We start from the raw sequence: 22,434 nt of genomic DNA, 5'->3' as shown, positions 1-22,434 counted from the left end.
CTATTTTGAATTTATTTTTAATTCCTTATTTTTAGGTACATTTTGACCAATTTAAAGAAGCATTAATACTTCTCTTGTCTAGAACTCTATCAAATGAAGAACATTTTCAAGAACCAGGTAAGGACACTAACTTGTCTTCTCTACATTCCCCTTTAAAAGTTGTACAAGGAAGAATTTGGGGACCTTGAAGCATGTCTATGAAAAATTTCGGACACTGCCTTTCACAGATTGAACAGTTATTTTCAGTGACTTGTCTTTTGATATTATCATAAAAGCCTTGCAGCTGTTGAACACTAAAATGAGACTTCCCTCCAACAACAGTGAATTATGGAAGAAATAATTGGATTGTTCCTAGGCGATATGTCAGGTGGTGTGGTGATAACTCACTCCTAAATGAGTAGAGTGAGGCTGAATGATACTTCCTTTATCCTTATTTCCTGTGGACATGGAAGGATGGGAATTGGGGGTAATTTTGGCCGATAAAAGAAGGGTGGCCTACCTATCTAGAGATTATTTTATTCAGTCCTATTGAGTGGATAACCCTCTGCTGTAGGTATTACCACATTATATTATAACTGTTTATCTCCCCCTCTCAAGTGATAGTTCTGAGGACCATGTGGTTCAATTTTTGTATTTCCAGGGCCTAGCACAATGCTTAACACATAGTAAGTATTCAATGAATGTTATGACTTTAATATACTTCATTGATTTTTTAGAGATACCATAGATTATAAAACACATTATTATTTTATGTATCTCTAAAAAATTGTTGCAAGTTATGGTAAAATGTCATTTATTATAAGATATCCTAATTTCAGTGTTCAAATCTAGGTTTGTTTGTGTGTATGTGTCTTCAAATTGATGAAATCTGGTAAATATTTAAGGGGACATCTAGACACTTTTGAGATTTGTATTGCATTTATCACATCAGTAGTTGTCAGGCTAAGGCTAGGTATTGACTATAAAGGGGCATGACGGAATTTTGGGGGTGATGAAACCATTTAAAATATTGAGTGTGGTGGTAGTTCCATATTTTATGAGTTTTTTCAACCCATAAAATTGTGTACTGAAAGGGTGAAATTTACTCTGTAAATTATACCTGTCTTTAGAAGAAAAAGATCAAAAATATAGTCCAGTTTTTGAGACTGAGGAGAAATCATTAATATTTTGTCGCTACAAGGAGTCATTCAATGTGACCTATTTAGATGAAGCACAGATGGGAACTCATTTCTTACACTCACTGGTGATCCAGTTCTTCATTGCGCCTTCTAAAATGCTCCAGGTTTGTGGCATATGTATGCATTCTGTGTTTAGCACTGTTTGGATTCTGGATTGAATCTCCCTCTTTTTTGCCTATGGTGGCCACCCCTAGGAAGATCATTGTCAACTCTGAGTCTTGCCAGTGCTCTTGGAAGCCGACATGAGCCTGGGAGGGAGGTTATTGCCGTCTTAAGATTTTCTAGACTAACATTAGAATTTCTGTAGCTGCCTACTGCTGGAATATAGACTTGTTCTTATGGGGGGTCTCACATTTTTTTGATGCTTTTCCTTATTTAAGGTTGTCTGTTATGTTGAAATCAATAGTGCAAGATCTAAGGACCCTGAAAAGAGCTATGGTGACATCACCACGTTTAGTTAACGTGAACATAGGAAATATAAGCATAAGTTCCATGGTCTTTTGTAGGCTGATAATGTGCTTTGATGTGGGTTTGGAAGGGGCAGTCCTGCCACTATGTCTACATAATCCTTTTGCTGCCCTTCAAAACCTGTACTGTCACCTGCCAGAAAGTTGTCATAATATACAGATTTATGGTGACCACAAATGTGAAGGGTGCGCCCTAGAGTTGTACAATATTGAGACTTAAATAATGGCACGAGGACATAGACAATGGCTGACTGAGCTTGGTAACAGCTAGGAAGTAACGTTTATGAATCTGGCTCCAGATGGTGGTTTCAGAGTTATGTGTGTCCCTCACTGCTATGCAGGCCCAAACCATAATTTGGACAAGTCTTCTGAGACAACACGCAGAAGGGATTTTTATAGTTTTGCTGTGTGCTTCATCCTTTGGGTAGGCTGGAGCAAACCTTTGTTATAGAGCTGCCCTAAATCCATGTAATGAAGCAGCAGCATACTTATCATAGCATTTCATCTTGCATTTATGTCACATCCCTGATGTTTGGTCTGGCAGGATAAAATCTAGGATTGAGCCTGTGCCTTAAGTGTTTTATCTAATAGGAGGCAGTGAGTCAGCCCTTCCTCCCACGTTCCCTTCTTTGTTCCCGACCTTCTCTGTTTTTTCTTTTTCCCATCTCTGGCCCTTTCAGTTATGTCTGGGGATCATGCAGTTCTTTCTGCTTGACTGTTCCCCCACTCACTCTAAAATGTGACTCCACCTGCACAGGCTGACTGGCTTGGCTGGCAAGAGACAGAAAGAAGGGTCAGGATTCAAATGCAGTATATCAAGAGGCCACCCAAGTTTATTCTCTCCTTCCCCTTTATGAAAATGACTATCCCTTAAGTCATAGACCATATCATTGTCAGGCTGGAGAGGACTCTGCCATTTTATCCATGAGCTACCTGAGGCCTGAAGAGAGACATAGCTTACTTGAAGTCTCACAGATAGTGACAGAGGAGGGTGCAGATGCTGTATCACCAAGGGATGTGATGCAAGGAGCCTGTAGTATAAGGTTGTTAACCTTCAGATGGATGAGCTAGAGGCAACCAGTCCTCAGTCAGTGCAGCCTGGCCAGAAAGATGCTGACAAGTGGCTAGAGGCAGCAGGAAGGAGTGAATAAGAACAAGTTTCACCTGGTCATTAGTGACAGGCCTGTGTCCTCAGCATTATTTGGCTGTTCAGCACATAATTCATCTTCTACTGTAAGGGGCCAGGGCTGTGCTATTTTTGTCTTGCCTTTTGAAATCAGTGGGTCTCCTAGACTTTGAGAGAGAAGATTACCTTTAAATTATGGAAGGTGACTGAAAACATAGGCAGGCCATAGGGCATGGCCTTAGAAACTGAATAGGTCATGAGCTGATGTTTTATAACATCTAGGATTTTTATACATTTAAAATACTGGCTGCTCTACCAGATCATAATATAGAAAAGCCAGCTTGATATGGTAGAAAGAGCCTTGAGCCAGGAGTTAGGAAATCCATCTCTGCCCTTCTAATTGGGTGGCCGTATGTGTTATAACCTCTGTGGCCTTTGATCACCTCGCAGTAAAAGTGGTTGTACTAGAAAATACTTAAAATCTGTTCATCTCCAAGATTTCATTGTGATGTCTCCTAATATCTAAATGACATTATCTAATTTTATGAAAAAACTTGGTTTTCTGTAAAATCTTACCTAACATAAATTGACACCAAAGTTTTGCTTGCTAGAGACACATGACATGCTCTCATAGTCCCCTAATAAAAGGCAGTTATATATAAAAAATACAAAAACAAAGCTATAATAGGATTTGAGAGGAGATGAAATTAACTCATTTCCATAGTCTTGGGTTCTACCATTTATAATTTCTCTGAGGTAAAGTTTCTTTATTTTGAAAATTAGGGGATATGGACTAGATTGTTTTCATCATCTTTTTAACTCTGATATTTATGATTCTAAATCTTAGGCAAGTGTTTTCTTTAAAAAGCAAAAATAACAACAATAACAAAAATACAATGAGAAACCCTGAAATTCACGTAAGGTCCAAAAAATGGATTTGAGTGGTAGGGAAATCCTTTGTAAATTCCAACCTGATTAATATTGCCCATGGCATAACTCCCTCATATCTACATGTACAATTTAATTTTTAAATTGTTTTCCTGGAATAAGTGAGGGGCAACAACTTAATTATTAGTCATTTATTCAATTTGCTGCAGCCTTGGATGATAGGATTTTTGTGATGGAAATGCTGGCACATGCTCTAAGCTACGTGGCATCCACATGCAGTTCGGATCTGCTCCCCAGAGATTTTGTCCTCGTTTCATGCATCTGGCATTAGAGTTCTGTTCTGTAGTCAATGCTAACATAATGCAGGTAGCCCTTTTTTTCCTGATATAGTTAATGTGGACTATCTTTTCTTTGTTAATCTGGCTAGGGAAAACTCGGATTTGCAAAAGCCAAATCACTAGAAAAATAAGACTAGGCATGGTTTTTGGTGCAGATGATTGGAGGTTTTTTTTTTTTTTGTAATAAGCATTCCTAACTCCAGGAACCACCCTACTTTTTCCCCCCCTCTTTCCTTCCCCCCTCTTTCCACCCCTGACCTATGGATATTGTTGTTTCTCCTTAAGAACTGGATCTCTGAAGGCAGGGCGTCTCCTCCCACATGCTGGTAGTGTGCTTCTGGGGCCTGGTGCACCCGGGGCCTGGCGCACCCAGGGTATGGTCCGTGGCTCCACCTGGGGCACGAACCCAGGACCTTCTGTAAAGCAGACGTGCCAACCACTACACTATGGAGCTGCCCTGGAACCACCCTAGTTTTCATTTTTTTCCCTATATTTTGAGGCAGCTATAAATATAGTAAACAGATAGCTATCTTTTCATTCACTCAGGAGATGTGCATTGAAGTGGTTCCTATGGACAGGCATTGGGCTAGATCCTGAATTGCAGTGATTGAAGATGGATGTTTGCAACTTCAGAAGCCTTAGGCCAGGCACTCCTGCTTTTAGGAGTTATTATACACAGATGGCCCAACAGGCGTGTTCCGTTGTTCTCTCTTTTTATCTGAGTAAGATAAGTAAGCACTTAGTCTCCTAATCCTTTGGTATCTATGAGATGTTGACAGTGAGGAGCAGAACTTTTCTCTCTAAAAGCAAAATAAAACCACTACCACTATCACCAGTACCAACAAAAGAGGGTGTGAGGAGTCAGCGCAGGAATTCGAGGGGAATTGAAAACTCATACCCACTGGTGGTCAGGTAACATGGTAGGACCTTTCTGGAATGACATAAAAACAATAATCACCAAAAACTATAAAAATGCCTTCGGGTAATGAATGCCACTTGGATTTTATGCTATAGAAATAATTATGATGCGCACGAAAATAGATCTCGGAAGCTAAGCAGGGTCAGGCTTGGTTAGTACTTAGATGGGAGACCACCTAGGCAGACCAGGTGCTATAGGTGTAAAAAATTAAAAAATAAGGGATTGTAAACTGACAAGGTCCTTGCAATCTGTCAGTCAGCCAAGGGTTGCCTCACCTTAAACAAACAAACAAATACATAAATAATAAAATATGAAAAAATATGTATCAAGCATAAGTATTTGGCAATGTATTGATTAGGCAAATTATAATGTATCTGAAATTAAAGGTTAAACAGCTATTAAACTGTGCTATAGAAGAATACTTATGATGATTTTACTAAGGATAAAAAGGCAGTCTTTAAAAATGTATATGTGCAGAAAAAATACTCATGTTATTTAAAACTAAATAGGACTGGTGAGAATTTTGATAATGAAACAGTTTACTCATGAGTTCTGATGTAAGTTTATTTCAACTGCAGTGTATGAGAAGATTTCCGAACAGGCTGTGAAGTCGCTCATTTTCTGCAGAGAGTGTTAGAGAATTGGTATGTCCCTCTTACTTCAGCCCATTGGCGAAGGGAAAGGAGATTACAAGGAAAAGGGAAGGAGGGCAAGAATGAGATGGAGGAAGCTCTAGTTTCTGAGATGACAGACTGGATAACGTCATTGTGTGTGTGACTGCCACTAACCTTACCCACCACAAAGAATGAGCTTAAGGCAATTTGCTGTGGGATTTGAGTGCTGTGAGACTCTCTGGCTTTGTTCTGCTGCGGGGCCCCATGTGGGTGCCTCTCCCTGGTGTGCTGGCTCCTCCCAGGAGCAAGCTGGAGAAGCAGTCAGTGTTATTATCAACTCAAAGAGTTTTTCCTTTTGACTGATCTTTAGCTGCCTTAGGGCTTAGATAGACTGGAGTCAGACCAGTCAGCTCTGGAGGTTGCCTTCCTTAGGGTGCTAACCGTCCCCTGAAAACTCCCTCCCAGGCTAGGTTATTCTGAGCCACCCCCAGTACCTTTGTGTTCGGAAGAAGCTGGTAGGAGCTGAAGTAGAGACAACTAAAATTCTGTCATTGCATCCAGGGAGGACCTGAAAGCTCCAACTGAACATGTGCATCAGGAGAGAGGAGTAGTTGGGAGCAATGTGACATCGCCCCAGAGGCAGCTGCCTTGGAAGGGCTGTGCACATGCGAATGTGGGGTGATGACCTTGCCTGCTGACACCTCCCGCAGAGGCAGGGAGCATACTGGGGGCAGAGAATGGCTGATCACGTTGGAAGGCTTTCCTGATGTCTTTTTTTATGTTGTTCATTCTCTCTTGGCCTCTCTTCTCTCCTTCCCTCCTTCGGACATCCCTCTCCTCGCCACCTTTCTTCTTTCCACCACTCCAGCTCACCTTTACACTCCTGGCCTCCTTGCTCCCACCCCACACTCTTCCTTACCTCTTGGTCCCCTCACCAGTCTGTTCCTCCCGGTCCCCCTCCACAGGCCTCTGGGTCTGTGCCCATCTTCTGTTCCCCACCCTCCATCTCTCTCCTGGTGTCTCTCCCCTCCCCCCAGCCTCTCCCTCCCTCTCAGTCTTGATCTCCCCTTCGATTCTTTCTCTCCCTTTTCTCTTCTGGAGAATCAGGCGAGTTTGTGCTCTTGCTGCGGAATCCTGTGTAAGGGCACCGTCAGAGAAGGCAGGGACATGGGGATAAGCGGTGGGCCGGTGGTGCTTACATGCTGCCTAGGGAAGCTAACGAGGTTCTTGTCATGAGATTTGCACGTGCTTCGTTTTTGACTCCATCTTATTTTCAGATGGATTCTGGGAATCTTGTGAGCTCAGCAGAACTATAGTTTGGAGAGCCTCAGATTGGCGGTGCCCCTGTGCTGAGGTCCTTTGAAAGGGGATGCTGTCTGGGGAATTTTCCAGGCTGACTAAATGGGGTAGGAATGGAAGCAGAAAACAAGGCTTTGCATGAGCAATTCCAAAATAAAGATATCAGGACCATAAAGGCAGGGCTTTCTTTTTCATCATGGAAATATCCTCAGGTCATTTTTGGGAACTGGGAAATTTGATTCAAAAATGATAAAATATTCATTATTCCTCAGCAGGTACAGCATAATGACAGGTGTTCATTAAATGTGAGCCTAATACTGGAGTGCACCTTTGAAACTCTCCTTTAACTTCCCACATAGATGCTGTGGATACCACTTCCCTCCCAGTCTAAGCTTAGATTTTTTGCAAAGAAAGCATTGATTGAATAAATAATATTTAGGTTTCAGGTAACTCTTTCAGTTTCCTCTTGGGTTCTCGTTGCTTTGTCTGTGGCCATCAGGAGAGCTCAATGTTCCAAATGGCAATCTGCATCACACTGGTGGCTGCCATCAGTCCCTAGGAGAGAGTTACTCATGCCCAGTTAGAGTCGGGGAAGGAAGGGAGTTGGGAGAGGTATGGGGAGGGTGCAGGTCAGTTGTTTTCCTTGCCTGCAGCTGGCTTATCTCCTTAGTGGTCATTCTCACTGACATTGCATTTCAGTTTTCCTTTTATTGTACCTGTAAGGCCTTCTGGTCATGAGTCCTACACATGTATGTTGGTTCATCCTGATTCTGGAAGGTGAACATTGTTACAGTTCTGGAGTTGGGACAGATGAGATTCAGAATAAAGAATATGGTATCTGAGCATCCAAATTTTGTTTAATTTCTAAGGCTGAAAGGAATTTGTTTTGTTTTGTTTTGTTTTTATCTTTTGAATTTTAATTAGATTTTTCTTTTTTTGACTATTGGCTCTATAGAGACGGTTATTTGCTTCTGTATGACCCTAGCAGTCTTTAGAAAATCGAATCAAACCAAGCTTTTTTGTTTATGGACTAAAGCTTAGATCATTCAAACTAGATCAGGTAGAGCTGCCTCTAAGCCACCTTAGTATGATTGGTGTACCTCATAATAAGCTCTCCAGAAATGGGGTCCAAGACTTCTCTAAGCGGGAGTCTTGTCTGATTTCCTTCAAAGCCCATTTTTATTTTTATGTAGTGATGACAGATAGGAGAAACAGAAAATGGGAAAGAAGGGAAAATAACTCAGAAGCTTGACAATCTAGGTAGAATCATAACTATATGTTCAAGGAAATAAAACCCTGACAGCACAGCAGCTCTTTATATTTTGTTCGTTTCATTGACATTTCACATCTCTCCTTGGAGCTCGTGACTAGAGCAGTTACTTACATTATAGAAAGCTGTGTGATGTAAGTTATTTTATTTCTTAATCAAATGACTCCGTATTATCTGGCACAGATCAGATTGTTCCAGTATGAAACCCTGAAATATGTAACTTACATCTGGATGCTCTCGTAAAGTAAACTGCCTCCGCCGCGGTTTTGCAAGTGTTCATTCGGCATGGTAAGGAAAGGGGTCTGGCATTCGTTAATTTGGATGTGTAAGAGTGTCTTAAAATTTCCACCGTGGCCTCCTGCTTAGTGGACTGCTGCTGTGGACTTCTAAAGGCCTGATTGAGAATGACAAGGAGAATCGCAGTTTTCAGATAGTAAACATAGCAATGGCTGTTGACTATGTATGTTCTCTCTGGACCTCCTTACTTTTGCTGTCTTTTTTTTTTTTTTTCTTGTTATGTAAGTACAATGATGCTGATGTTCCAAATAGGAGAGGGACATGTGAGTGTGTAAGTCAAAGAAGTAACTGTTTTTAATTGGTGTGATTAGTCTAATTCTTTACTGATCACATGGACGATTTGGGACATTCAACATGAGGAAACCTGAATACCCATTCGCCCTTTGTGTGTGCTAATATCTTTATTCCAAAAAGACGATACAGTTTAATAAATTTCTCTAGAAATTTAATTTGCGATATATGTACATTCTGTGAAAGGTGTTCACTTAAAAGTTTGTTCAAAATTAGTTACAATAAAATGTAATTTAAAAATTTCTAAGTTCTTGGCAATGCAAAAATACGCAATAAATCAACGGGAACCCCACAGGGCCCCTGATGGTTCACAGTCTATTACCTTCCATTGCTTAGAAAAAGAGCTGTTTCAAATCCACCACTATTCCCTACACGGCATGGGGTATTTAGTGAAAAATAGCTAGGGAACCATTTCATCCACAGGTGGGTTTTGGATTAAATCGCAGTGAAATTTTTAAGGTGATTGCTCTGTCCCACTGCTCCTTTTCCTCTGAAAAAGTGCAGCGTGCATCAAGACCTCCTCCGCCACTGCCCTCTCCAGACCACGGCTGTGTTCCCATACTGGGAAAATCCCATGTTCCATTTTCTGGTGTTATAAGTTTTCCTTTTAATCTTTTCCAAGCCCCCATCATCATTAATGGTGTATCTTGTTGTCTGCTGGTAAAATGTAAGAATATGTCATAAATTAAGGATGGTTCTGCATTGCCTCTTATCTGACTAGCATCTGTGAGTGTCAGCTGCCAACAAGTAGCTCGGGTGTCTGGGCCACTCCTGAATACTCACAAGCTGACACACTCTCTTCTGATAAAAGGTACCTTCAAATATGCATGTAATTTTCACTATAAATTTTGTATGCTTAAATACTTTCCGTAAGAGAATCGCTCGACCTAATACAATGACTTGGCTGGGACTTTTAAAAAGCTGGTTATAAATATCGCTAGAAATTATAGAGCAAGCATAAATACTTCACTCTGAGCTTTGCTGAGCATTTTCAGGATGCATCTGACCACATCTGTGAAATCTGAACTTATACCAGAGGAAGGGCAATGAGGCGAGGAGAGGCAAAGTATGTCACTGTCATCCCAGGAAAACTACCAAGTGACGTGGTTTCAGTGATGATAAAGCAAGGATTTTGTCCTTTTAGTTCTTATCTAATCAACCACCCTCATTTTGTTGGTATGTGTGCATACCTCACCTAAAAATCTACGTGTCTGAGTTCAGACATATCTTGTTGGATTGTGTTCAAACAGCACACATATTATGTTCTCCAGAGAGACAGTGTGTCTGTGTGGATGATAAGAATCAAAGTGTTGCTGGCCTTTTGCCTGTTAATAGAATATTTTATTCTCCTAATTCTGTGCAAGGTGCTAAAAAAAAAAAAAAAAAAATCTGTATCCATGAAGCCATTTGCATAGAGTGAAGTATTTATTTTATTGCTTTAAAGCTATCCGTGGTAGACGGCTTAGTGGCAGTGGTGATGGTGGTGGAAACAGTGGTGGTGGTGGAGGTGGCCAGTGTCGACCCTGCGGCACGTTATGTCAGAATGCTGCAGTCCTTTAAGGTCAAAGGATGACTCTCCTTATGCACAATTCTTTTTATTCTGTACAGCACTGAAGCTCATGAAGTAGGAAAAAACATAATATACCATTTTTCTTAATGCAGTTTCGCATTTGCTATTTTATTCCACAGCTTTTAATTTTATAATGAGCTCTTGATGCCAGGTCGCATATAAGCGATGCGCTGTCATTCATTGATTAGGATCCGCCGTGTCAGTTTCTTTGTTCTGTCATCCTGTTTATCTGATAGATCAGAAAGTGGGATGGTTAACAAAGGAGTCACTGAGGTACGAGGGGTGTGTTTCAAACTAATTGGTGTGAACACTAACTTTACAGTGCTGATACGGTGTGTGTTTTATCATGATTTTCTAAGACTTCCCCCAGTGTGTCTCCTTGTTAGTGTGATGGCATCCTTTCCCTTTCTCTGCAACACACTAGCTTGAAAAACAGAAGAATAAATAAGACCCCTTGCTTTGTCCTGTTCTTAATTCTGCGCTTTTAAGTCAAATCCCTCCCCGATGACATTGACTCTCTCCCCTCATGTACAGAGATACACTCGGGGTGTTGTAAATCATTCAGGATTAGAAGCTGTGCTCTGCATCTGACCTGATGGCTCACATACGCCCACGTCCACCACAACTGGCAAATGGTGACGGTTTATTCTGGGGCTGATATAAGAGGCTGTGTCTGACGGCTGTGAGTGTCAGCTAGGGGCTGAGATCGTCATGTAATGTGGCCTCAACTCTTGTCTCTTTGCACAGACTGCTCACTAGAAGCTCAGCCCAAATATGTTAGAGGTGGGAAGCGTTACGGACGAAGGTCCCTACCTGAGTTTCAAGAATCCGTGGAGGAGTTTGCAGAGGTAACAGTGATTGAACCATTAGATGAAGAAGCACGGCCTTCACACATCCCAGCTGGTGACCACAATGAGGTAAGGACTCAGACAGGCACATCCATCTGGACTGCATCACGGATTCCCACATCACTGTGGTGTAGAGACGGGAGAACTGAGGGAGTTTATGGCTTTTCTAAGTTACCATCTACTTGCTAATCTTGTTTCTTGGTTTTTTTGGATACATATGGCTAGTTTTTCTATTGTTTGAATGTTTTCATCTCTGTTTCAACTTTGAGAGAGCTCACATTTCTAGGCATGCTTTATGTTTACACATTTTTGGATTCTTTTTTTTTTTTTTTTCAGATAATCTGGGGTCTGCCACTTATAGGTCTTCTTAGAAGTAGATCTCTCCTCCATGGCCCTGTCATTTTTAATTGTGTGAAAAGCCACCTGCCCCACTCCCCCAACTATAAAACAGCGTCTGTGACAGGTAGGAAGTGAAAGCAGCGCGTTTAGGCATTTTAGGAACCGGCATCTTATCTTTTGTGGTGGAGTCAAGCAGCTTTAAAACTTGATTCTTGTTGCAGCAACTCAGCAGTTGCCACAGTTCTTCTTACTGGTTCCATGACACCCAGGCACATCCGGCTCTCCAGCAATCAGAGGTTCGCCTGCCTCACTCATCTCCCTGCTTTTCATTTTACACGTTGCCATTATGTACCAATAAAGGAGAAGCAGTAACATTTTCTTTATTCTTTCTTTATGGCTCATTTACCAGCATGCCATTTATAGAACATGATGGAAAATGCCATGCTGAGCAAGCTCTAAATATGTCTTGCGCATCCCAGCCCAGACTAGGGATGCAAATATTTCAGATACCAATATAAACTGGGAAAGCGACAGAGTGCCTCAACTTTCTCAATGTTGTCTGTAGATTGTAGGTTGATTGGAGGTATGCATGTATATGTGTGTGTGCGTGCGTGTACGCCTGCATTGCCATCTAACATCCATGTTCAGCATACTAAAATCTACAGAAAGTTTGCTTCAGTAATTCCCCCAGAAATCAGACATCTAGCATCGTCAACTTTCCAGAATACCTACAAACTCAAAGGTAACTAGAAAGAGCCCAAGGACGGAACAGAAATGAAACCTGCCATAAGTATTGCAGTTTAGAAGACATGTACCTGGTCTGTCATTCAGGAGTTCGTACCATTTTTTAAATAAAAGCAATGCCTGGTCTCACCCCAGCAGTGACAGAGCAGTGTCAGAAATGTGAGCCAGAAGAGAGGAAGAAAAGCAGCTAGAGAACAGAGAGAAACCACGAAAATGGTGCAAGAGTAGCGTGGGAGAGAAGTAACAGCTGAAAAGAGAGAAGGCCATGAGAAGCAAGACGGAAACGCTGCCTAGAACATCACATCGCTGGGGGCCAGTCGGCCTGAGGCAGAGGCTATTTCCTGTCTTACTTCACTTGGTTTCAGACTCTTTCCTGGGTCCATCAGAGAACGAATTTGCATACTTTGGTTATTGCAGTATTCATAATATTTATCTTGCTCTCAGGAAGGCTGTCATTTTATTACAGAAAGCCTGTTTGGTAGCCTTGACTTGTAACCCTGTGGAATGTATCCAAGATACTTCTCTATGAATAAAATGATGAAAACATGTCTCAACACTTTCAGAGGCAAGCTTTTGTTATTTGGAGAACACTTTTAAGTCTGGTGTCTCCCTTCTCCAACTATTTTTACTACCCGAGGCATTATTATTTGGTGCTAAGAAATTAAATGATTACTTATTTTTCGCTCAGGTAGTTTGTAGTTGCCATCTGAGGATACTTGGGCAGAACTGATTTTGTTGCTGGCAGCATATTTCTTATATCCTTGTTTTATCTGACTACCAGTGAGATTTACTGTTAAAAAGTGAGACTTTGGTTTTATGTCTAAAGATAAGAGTTGAGGCCTGAGTGGGCAAAATCTTGCTGCTTGTATCTGACCAAAAGGGTACATTGGGAGAATCGTTTCATACTTGAGCTTCCTTAACTCCTCCAGAACCTCTCAGGTATGACCTTTTGATGCTAAATATTGAAGCTTTTGCATTCAGCTGCCCACCATCAGTAGAATAGCTACTGGAGGCCTGGAGAGGGTCATTTCTCTTGTTGTCTGTTTCCCTGGAAGACTTCTCCCAACTCAACATTGATAGTCTGTTATATCCCACCCCAGAAAGCCTACAGAAGTACCAGCTGCCATTTTTTTACTCTGTCTTTTTAAATTACTGATGGCGGACTCAAACCAAAGCTCATCCAGCTCCTTTCTTGCTGAAAAATGAAGTGTTTGTCAGCTGAATTGAGCCTGTCAGTTTTCAAACCAATTCATCACTTTGAAAAATTAATAGCTTCACATGTGACACTTTTGATGTTCCTGTCGGCAGTAAGAAGGGCCAATCCCAGCTTTGTACAGTAACCGTGGTCGTAGGTCACACTCACGGATACATAGTCTAGTGGCATAGTTTAATCAACGTGTCAGTCTTATTGCCTGCTGCTGGGTCAGGATAGCAGTCCTGTTTCCGGGCCAGTTTCCATAGTAGCCTTAGCCATTTAGGGACACTCAGTTGGCTAACAGAAGTTTATGCTCTGGGCAGCATAGGCTTGTGCTAGAAATATCCCTGTCCCTTCTGCAGAAGCTGTTTAGGTCTCATCAGAGTACTGGATAACCTTCCGTATTCTAAGGTTGTCCCATATGGGGACTGTGGGGAAGAAAAATTTCTCAATGATCTGTGACATTTATTCTTAACTTTTAAAGAGTTCAGAATCTGTCAGGAGTTCTTTATGGTACTGTTGGCTGCTGCTTCTCCCTTTTGGTGCCTGGGGCCCTTTTGTCTGCTGCCCTTGGCATTAAGAATTTATTTCTTGGGTGTGTTTGTTACTAGTGGCTCATACTTCATCTCAGTGCCACTGGGCAATATTGAAGGAGGGAGCAGGGCTGGGTCTCTCCCTGGCATGAGTATTTCATAAAGGTCAGATGAAGAGCTGGAGATAGGCCTTCTTGGTTTTGATTGTGGGTTTCCTTTGACTCCTGGATCTTGGCTCAAGGGAAGGTAGAATTCCTAGCCTGCCTGTGGGCTGCAGTTTCTCCTGCTCTCAGACATGCCTGCCTTTTTCTAAAGTAACTTTAGAGTTTTTGATAAAGACAAAAAGACCTGTACCTGTTATAAGAAGTTACATGGAGGAGAAATCTGGCTGTTGCTATCCAACAGGAGACTAATTTTAGCTCTAGGGTGAATCAAACAGTATTTACCCGAGGACTTGGGGAGGGGTGGGCAATGGAATGAAAGGGTGTCACAGGCACCTGTAAAAGCGGTCCTCAGGGTGGCTCCCTTCCTTCTAGGAACTCATCCTGTAGGGATATGGAAGCAAACAGTCATCTGAAGGGATAAAACAATGATTCCCTCCCCCCTTTCTCTCTAGGGTTATGCCATAATAGGGGAGTTGCTATAGCTTGACAATTCATCCCGATGCTCCTGGGATAGGAGTTCAAAATGTTTTCCTGCATCTTTCTTTGTGAAGCTTTCTCCTATACATATAATGAAAGTTATAGGTAATTCTTAGTAGTCATGCCTCTTTGCAGTCTACCTGTTACTCCACTGTTTGCCTCCCACCCAAGAAGACATAGGTAGAAATGCAGGCAAGTGGGAATGATGCTATTACAGAAATTGTTTTCTGGCAACTAAATTTATTTTTAATGTGAGTCGTATGTGAAGCTTCAGGCTACATTAGTTACAGTGACTTGGGATTCCTCTCATGACTGTCTTGTACACCATTGTGATCTGGTGCCTTGGGTGAGACCCCACATCATAGCTATGGGGTAATGAACGCTCCACCACCATGCCTCATCCCCTGAATAGGATATATGAGAATAAACCTTGTTATAAGGTGTTTTTGATTGTGTTCTACTTTTGTTTCAGTTCACATATATTAGAGCCCTAATATAAATTGTAAACATTTAATTAGTTTCCATCCTACCCTTCCCTCCAGCTTTATTCAGGCAATTTTATTCTTTCTTTTTAAAACAGAAGATATCTAACCTAGCTAGTAAGCATGCCTCCCCTCCCAAGTTTAGTTTACAAGCCAATAAAGTCATTCCATAGGCAAAGGCCACTGTAATCTTGCTAAATTTTCCACATTTAAATGTGTATTACAGAACTTCACTTGGAAACCCTGAAGCAGGATGTGCTAATTCACAAGTGACAGGTGGATTCCACTATCAGGCCGAAAAGTGCATCTACCTTCCAATTTAGTGTGTTTATCTGGCAAATGGATCCCTTGGGAGTCTGACCTCTCATTCTGTGTGGTATTGAAAGGAAAGTGATTTTTCTTTTTTCATGGGATCATTTTCGCTCAAAGCAATTCAACTAGACATTCTATTCTGAATTAATCCCAACCAACAAAGGGCACATTCTTGATTCCAGCATAAGGTGTGATTACTGAGAAGGTTTTGGTTGTCATTGTTTTTGCTATACTTCATTAAGAGACAGAAGTGAGGTTTTAGATTCCAGAGAGTCCATTTTTCCCCTTTCATATGCATATCTGTAGTGCCTGCTGAACTGACCTTGGATTTTATGCTCATGTTTCTTCTAAGGGTAGGTGGAAGGGGGCAGAAAAACAAAACGCTCTCAATTCTATTTTGTAATACTCAGACTTGGTAGGAAAGGTTGTTCAATTAATACAGTTGGGGCAGGGCCACTTTGCTTTCTGCCCTCGTTGAAAACAGGGGACACCTTGTTAACTGTTTTCCTCCATAGGGAATAAATGGGATCTAGTAAGATTCTTATCAAGAGCAAGAGGCTTTAAACAATTATTTCTTCAGCTGTAGACAATAATAGCGTAAGCCAAAACCAGACAGTTTAAGTGAGGACCTGAGAGAAAAGCTAAAGCCAACTGCTGCATTCGCTCAGGAATAGACAAGCAAATCAAGTCTTTGTGTTGGGACTCCGGGTGTAACGGAAGAAAGTGGTAGTTTAAAAATTTTTTTAAAATGCTGATTTTACTATCCTGCATAAAATCATAGATGCATAACACTGCAGTTAAACTTTATGAATTATTTGTTCACATTGAATAGAGTAAATATTTAATTCCGGAGCAAACTTCTTAATACTGAGAGAAGTTGTGCTAAGAAATTTTGTATTTGAAATGTACCCATTTTCCCATTACTCTCATTACATATTTTGTTCTAGTCTTTGACTTTGACAAAGTACTTAAGCAGTTTCCCTACTATTACCATTTATTTCCATCAAATAAAATGATATCATCAGGATGCATTCTTTATTAATGGAATGCCAGTCTTTCCCTTTGTATTTCTTAAGTCTTATTAGATCATCTGGCTGTTCCCAGAGATGAAACACTCTTTTGAGATGCAATTGTAGATCACTTGAAAGTGATATAAAGAAGCCCCTTCAAAGGTAATAAGATGTCTCTTTTTGTAACACAGCCTCAGCTTTCAGAATTGAAGGCTTTCAGGTTTTGCTGTTCTGGTAGGTCATCCAGACTTGGTCCCAAAGGGAATTCCCCTGGAGTCAGCCCCCACCCCTACCTCCTTCCAGGTCAACAGTTACTAATATTTATTTTTTAACTAGGAAATAAACAGACAAATCAACAATCAACAAGTCATTTTTAATGATAATAGTAACATTTTCCAACTATACCATTAAGTGTTTTCCAAATAGAAAAGCCTCATTCCCTGTCCCTTGGGAGCAACTCTGATGAGCAAGATGCCATGAGCAGATCTTAAAAAAAAAAAAAAAAAATTCCTTTCCTTTAAGGACTTTAAAATCCATGAACCAAAACCAGTCCCTAACCTTAGTGAAAGAGGCTAAAGGCTCAAACTCTTTTAAATTCAACATTTCTTTACACTGGCAGTACTGAAGTCTTTTTGACAGTATTTTAAAAGTCATACCTTAATTCCTGTTATCACCAGTATATGCTTGTAACCTTTCATTGCTTTTAAAGATAAAGGAACTGATTTGCATTCTTGAGACAGCCCTGCAAGCGAGCAGCTTGTCCCTGGGTTCAGAATAGATTGAGAGCTGGGCAGTCAGGCGCTCTCCACTGCCCGCTCTGCCTTCAAAGGCAGGACAGCAGGAAATGAACCAAAGTCCCAGGCAGTGTGTCCCTGCAGAAACAGTAGCCAGCCCTCCTAGCCACACTTAGTGTCCAGTACTTGGCCCAGAGTGCGAGTTTTGTAAATGTTGGGAACTCAGTTAAAGACGCCATAGATGCTGTTTTTAAAAGTCTTAACAGTTTCGATCATAAGCATTCTCCTAAACTGATTTTGTTCTTTTTTTTTCCTTTCCTTTTTTTTTTTTTTTAGGGACTTACTTGCTTAGCTAAGTATGCTGCTCTTGTAAAATGAACACTATGGCTCAGTTTGTTTAGGGAGCTTTGTTATTCTAGTAAATTTCCTTCCTCTTCTCTCTGGGCTTCTAAGCTTTCCCTTTTCAAAAAAAAAAATATCCGTTTAAGGCTGCTGAGATCAGCTCAGCAACCTCTGCTGGGAAAGAATAGCCCCGAGTATGCCCCCATAATCGTTTTAATTAGCCGTACATTCTGCAGGGCACAAGGTCTGCACTGGAGCAGATGGCTGGTGGAGGCTATGACTGGGCTATTGTGGGCAGGGGCCGCGCCAGGCCTGCAGGCTGCAGATGCTGGCCTAGCCTTGGGGCTGGAAGCCTGGGAGCCAAGAGTCTCGGGCCATCTGCTTTGTAGTCCAGCGAAGCAGGTGTCCCTCCAAAGAAAGCATTCCTGAAAGTAGTGTAGCCTGTGCGACCCACGTGTACAGAGCACCCTTGTCCAGCTGTAGGACAACCAGAGAGCTGGCCACGATGACTGGCGTAACACTGAGATGTACAGCTCAACAAGGCGGGTGCGGGAGATCCTTTTATCTGCTTGAGGGGATGGTGGCTGCCTCTGTAGTAGCCATTTTGGGGTCAAGCAACCTCTGACCCTCTGTCCCCTCTCAGTGGGGCTGTTGGCCAGCACATTTGGCCTGGTATTGTGGCTATGCAGGCAGCTCCTGCCTGCCATGGCCACCCAGAGGACTCTGTCCACTGTGAGGAGGGGCCCTGGGGAGGTCTTGCTCCTAAGCTGAGTCAAAAGTTGATTTATTTAGCATAACTACCATGCTCAAAGCTGTAATTTCTTTTCATTTTTTTTAACATTTTGTTTATTTTTTGATTTTTTTTAATGGTGACATAGGTTAAAGAAATTCAATAAGTTTCAGCTGTGCACTTTAATAGTAAGGCATATATGTGTTTACAGTGTGCTCACGTCCCAGAGTTAGAGTTCTTTCTGTCACCATTCAAAGCTGTAACTTCTGCAAGTCTCTTCTAGGTTTGTTTTTAAAGCTGGTCCTGGTCTGTCTGCTGTTTCTTTCCTCTATCTGCCCTTGCCCTAGTTTTGAACACCCAGGTCATGGGAATAATAATTGTTGTATGTGTTTACTGGCATTCAGCACTTAATTTGTAGCAGTTTTTGTTTTAAGTACTTTTCAAATATTAGCAGGCCCTCTTAGGTAGGCATTGCTATTCACTTACTCATGAGGAAACTGAGGTACATTGGGAGTTAAGTAACTTGCCCAAGGTTGCGCAGCCAGTAAGGGGCGGAGCTGAAATTGAACTTGGTGAGTCTGACTCTGGAGTCCAAATCCCTAACCACATCATTGTTCTGGCTGAAGTTATAATAGCAATAGCTAACAATTCCTAAGTGTCGGGCATATGCTTTCATGTCCCCATGAGGTGAACATCCCCACCTCACAGATGAAGTAAGGTAATGAGGGGTCACACGAAGTGGCACAGCCAGATCTAACCCAGACAGCTTTGCCAGACCCTCAAGCTCACGCATGCCACTGAATTTTGCTGCCAGAGTTGGGAGTAACTAAAGCCCCACAGAATGATTTTTTAAATATTTATTAATATCAATTATTTCTCCCGTGTGAGGCCACATAAGATTTCGAGGGCAGAAATTAAAAATCCATTTTCATGGATTATGCTGAGAACACATCCCAGCAATTGTTCCTCCCTTTCTCCCACGCTTTCCCAGAGATATTTGTGATTATCTCCTTTCCAGTGCTCATGGCTGATCCGTGTCCAAAGGCCACCTGCCAGGTTTTCACCCCTCCGCGTTAACCAACAGCAATTAAACGACCTTGTTCCAGAATGATGCCTCCTTTTATTGGCGTAGTTGCAGTAGCCAAATGATCTAATCCCCCAACCTTCTAACCTGCCTTTCCCTCTCTCTCCTCCTGCTTTTTAATTGGAACTACTGGCTCCAGGCAGTGAGAATAAAAGTAAATGAGCTGTGAATGAATTGAATTCGCACCCCCCCATTGTAATTTAATAACAAATATTCTGCCACCATGTGCTTACCTCTCTCTTTATCTGGATGGCAAACTCCATCTCCAGTTGAGGTGGTCTTCGAATGAAAATGTAGCCATTAATATAAGCTTGCTTCTCCTGGTTGGATCTGTGTTTCTTACACAGGGCCATGGGAGAAATGCTTGGGAAGTTGTTACCCCTAAAGATTTTAAAACGAGTTATCTCTTACCTCACTACCCCTTGCCTTCATTGTTTGTGTGAAATCCTTTAAGCTGCTAGTGCTGCCTGGGGTTTAGAAGATTGTGCCGTTCCTGATGCCACTGGGTTAGGCTGTCTCAAGACAGCCTCTTTTGGATCATTGTGGTCACAGTCCCCAAAGTAGGTCTCAGATGAATGTCCCTGGACTTTCCACACTCTGCTAAGCTTAGGAGGCATTGGCATCAGCAGCTTTCACCCTCCTGGAGAGCAGCACCTGGGCTTCCTACCAAGCCTCCTCTATCTGTTACAGGTCACAGGTCACAGGTCACAGTGCTGGAGGGCATAGCAGACATTGCAGTGGTTTACCAAAGGGAGAGAACTTCCCCCTTCCCCACACCCCCAAGTCACAGGAAATTCTTTAGTGAGAATTCGAGGGCAGGCGGGCAAAAACAAATAGCAAAGCTGTACCTATTTATATTGTATAAACAGCATTTATAACAGTAAAAAAAATAAAATTGTTCCCCATATTCCTTCAACCAAATGCATCTGTTTTATGATCTCTGTTTCCTTCCAGTTTTTGTCTAATTGTATAAATATTTTTGTTAGCGGTAGTCATAGTGTAGATAGCATTTTTGTTATTGTCTTTCTTTTAACATTTCATAAGATGTGTTTCCATGCTCCTATATGGTTTTATAATTATACTTTTAATGACTATGTTAGGGTGTATCGTTATACTTTTATACTCCATTGTTGACTATTTACATTGTTTTCAATACCCATTAAAATGCTAAATGTAGATATTTATGGATACGTTTTTATTTCTTTGATTGTCTTGCCATCGGAAATCATGAAATTATTGGGTCAAAGACTATGACTATATTTATGGCTTTTGATACATTAAGCCATTTTCTTTACTAAAAGGATAATATCCATTTACATTGCTACCAATAACATAGTTAATAGTTTTAAATCATAACTTGATGGTAATAGCAGTTATATCTTAAATACTTAGCTAATTTAATGGGAACAAAATGATTCCTTGGTTTTCATTTGATTACTGTTTAAATGAACCTTTCCCCATATTTGTTTAATTGTGTTGCCTCTTATGCGAATTGTCTGTTTGTGTTCTTTGCATATTTGCTGGGGACTTGGCATTTTTCTTACAGATTTATATGAATAACTGATACCTCCCCAAGGCCACGCAGATTGATGCTTTAAATTTAAACGTGGTAATGAAAGAAAGTCTGCCAACATAAATTTTGATATGTGCTACATAAACACATGTCCAATAAAAATAATACATTTCACAGTGCTTATTGTGTGCCAGGCACAATTCTAAGCGTTCTACTCAGCTCTGTGAAATACGTATTACTTTATTCCCATTTTAGAGATAGAGAAACTGAGGCAAAAGAGGTTAAGAAACTGGTCCAAACCTAACCTGGTCAGTAAGCCAGGATTCCGAGCCTGGCGGTCTGGCTCCCACATCTGTGCTGTAACACCCACACTTGAGCTCTTATTAGTCAGGGATGAGAATTAGGCAGCAGGGAAGTACTGCTCTTGGGAGTGACTCTGACACATGCACCCAGTCCCAGAGACTTGTCGGAGACAGTATATTGTAGCTTCTTGCTCCTCTGAACTAATTGCTCACTGTTTTAAATAAATTGAGAAGTGAGCAAATGTAAAAAATAAACTTTTATGTAGCAAGATACACACCTTGTTATTTTAGGAATTGTTACCAAGGATTTTTTTAAAGGTGTGTGTGTGCATTTTTCCAACTGTATCCCAGCAGAGGCTCCCTTTATTGTTGGGGCCCAGTGATACCTGTTCTCCAGCCTTTTCTCCTGTCAGTTTGTGCTCTTAAAAATTATCCCCCACTTGCGATTTGGTAGGTTTTATTTTGACCAAATGGTTCTCAGATCATAGAAACCTATTTTATTTGTTTTAGGTGGATTTAATGGATTTCATTTTAGGATTTATCAAACTTATACACTGAATAATCAATTTCCACAGTTGGGGGTGCCAAAATAATACGAACATTTAAATCATTTGCTCTGTTGGATGAGAAAATAAAGATGAAAGGACAGACAGACAGGATGCTTTTATTAGTGGCCCTTTATTGATTTAAAACTTTTTATATGTATATAAAAAAAAAACAATTGAATTCTACCTAGAAAGAATAATGTACGAAAATATGTGGAGGACTAGTTACTCCACTTCCCTCCCACTTCCTCCATGCCTTATACATCCTCCAGGTTTGAAATATGTTTTTATGTGGAAACGTGGGCTGATAAAATTGTAATCACAAACAAGGAAAAATCACACCGCACTAATTCAGTTTCCACGGGTACCATGTATATTAGTGACTTTCAGTGGTAGTCTGAATGAGTTGTAGTGAATTTATGTATTTCGAGTTACGGCCTTTTATACCATTTCTGTATGGCAAGAATCCATCTCAGCGTTGTCAGTTTGTGTTTTCTGTTTAGTGTGACAAAACTTGGTGAACTCCTTGAACTGGTGCTATCTTTTTTTTTTTTTTTTTTTTTTTTTTTATGCCTACAGCACCTGGTATTCCTAGGTCATCTCTTCATTCAAGTACTAACCAGGCCTGACCCTGGTTAGGTTCTGAGATCAGACGAAATCAGGCTTGTTCAGGCTAGCATGGCCATAGACTATGTTTCTAAGTAAAATAAAGAACTATGAAATCCTGGTGGACAGTTATCCTTCAGTGAAGACGAGGGGACAAGCATAAGTGAGTGTGGAGGGGAACAGAGCAGATGTGCTTAGGGTGCCTGAAAGAGGTACT

At 41.2% G+C, this 22,434-nt stretch overlaps 1 protein-coding gene across 9 annotated transcripts in view; it reads left to right on the top strand.

Moving 5' to 3' along the window:
- NIN (ninein) overlaps positions 1–22,434 on the top strand; it is an 88,682-nt gene that overhangs the window by 19,609 nt on the left and 46,639 nt on the right. For 7 of the 9 annotated variants that reach the window (XR_004956186.1, XM_016145801.2, XM_036238215.1 and 4 more), the window contains 2 exons: positions 36–117; positions 11,005–11,174. Coding sequence is in view for 6 of the 9 variants with exons in the window: in XM_016145801.2 (XP_016001287.2) it covers positions 36–117; positions 11,005–11,174 (252 nt within the window). In the remaining 3 variants the exon portion in view is untranslated. Of the gene's footprint in view, positions 1–35; positions 118–8,282; positions 8,388–11,004; positions 11,175–11,490; positions 11,569–22,434 lie in introns of those variants that run through there. The other 2 variants (XM_036238217.1, XM_016145808.2) reach the window with 2 other exon arrangements.

Source organism: Rousettus aegyptiacus, unplaced genomic scaffold (assembly GCF_014176215.1).
Source record: "Rousettus aegyptiacus isolate mRouAeg1 unplaced genomic scaffold, mRouAeg1.p scaffold_m13_p_3, whole genome shotgun sequence".
In the NCBI taxonomy this organism is placed as follows: Eukaryota; Metazoa; Chordata; class Mammalia; order Chiroptera; family Pteropodidae; genus Rousettus; species Rousettus aegyptiacus.
Note: the sequence above shows the minus strand (reverse complement) of the source record. Positions and strands in the feature narration are given on the sequence as shown.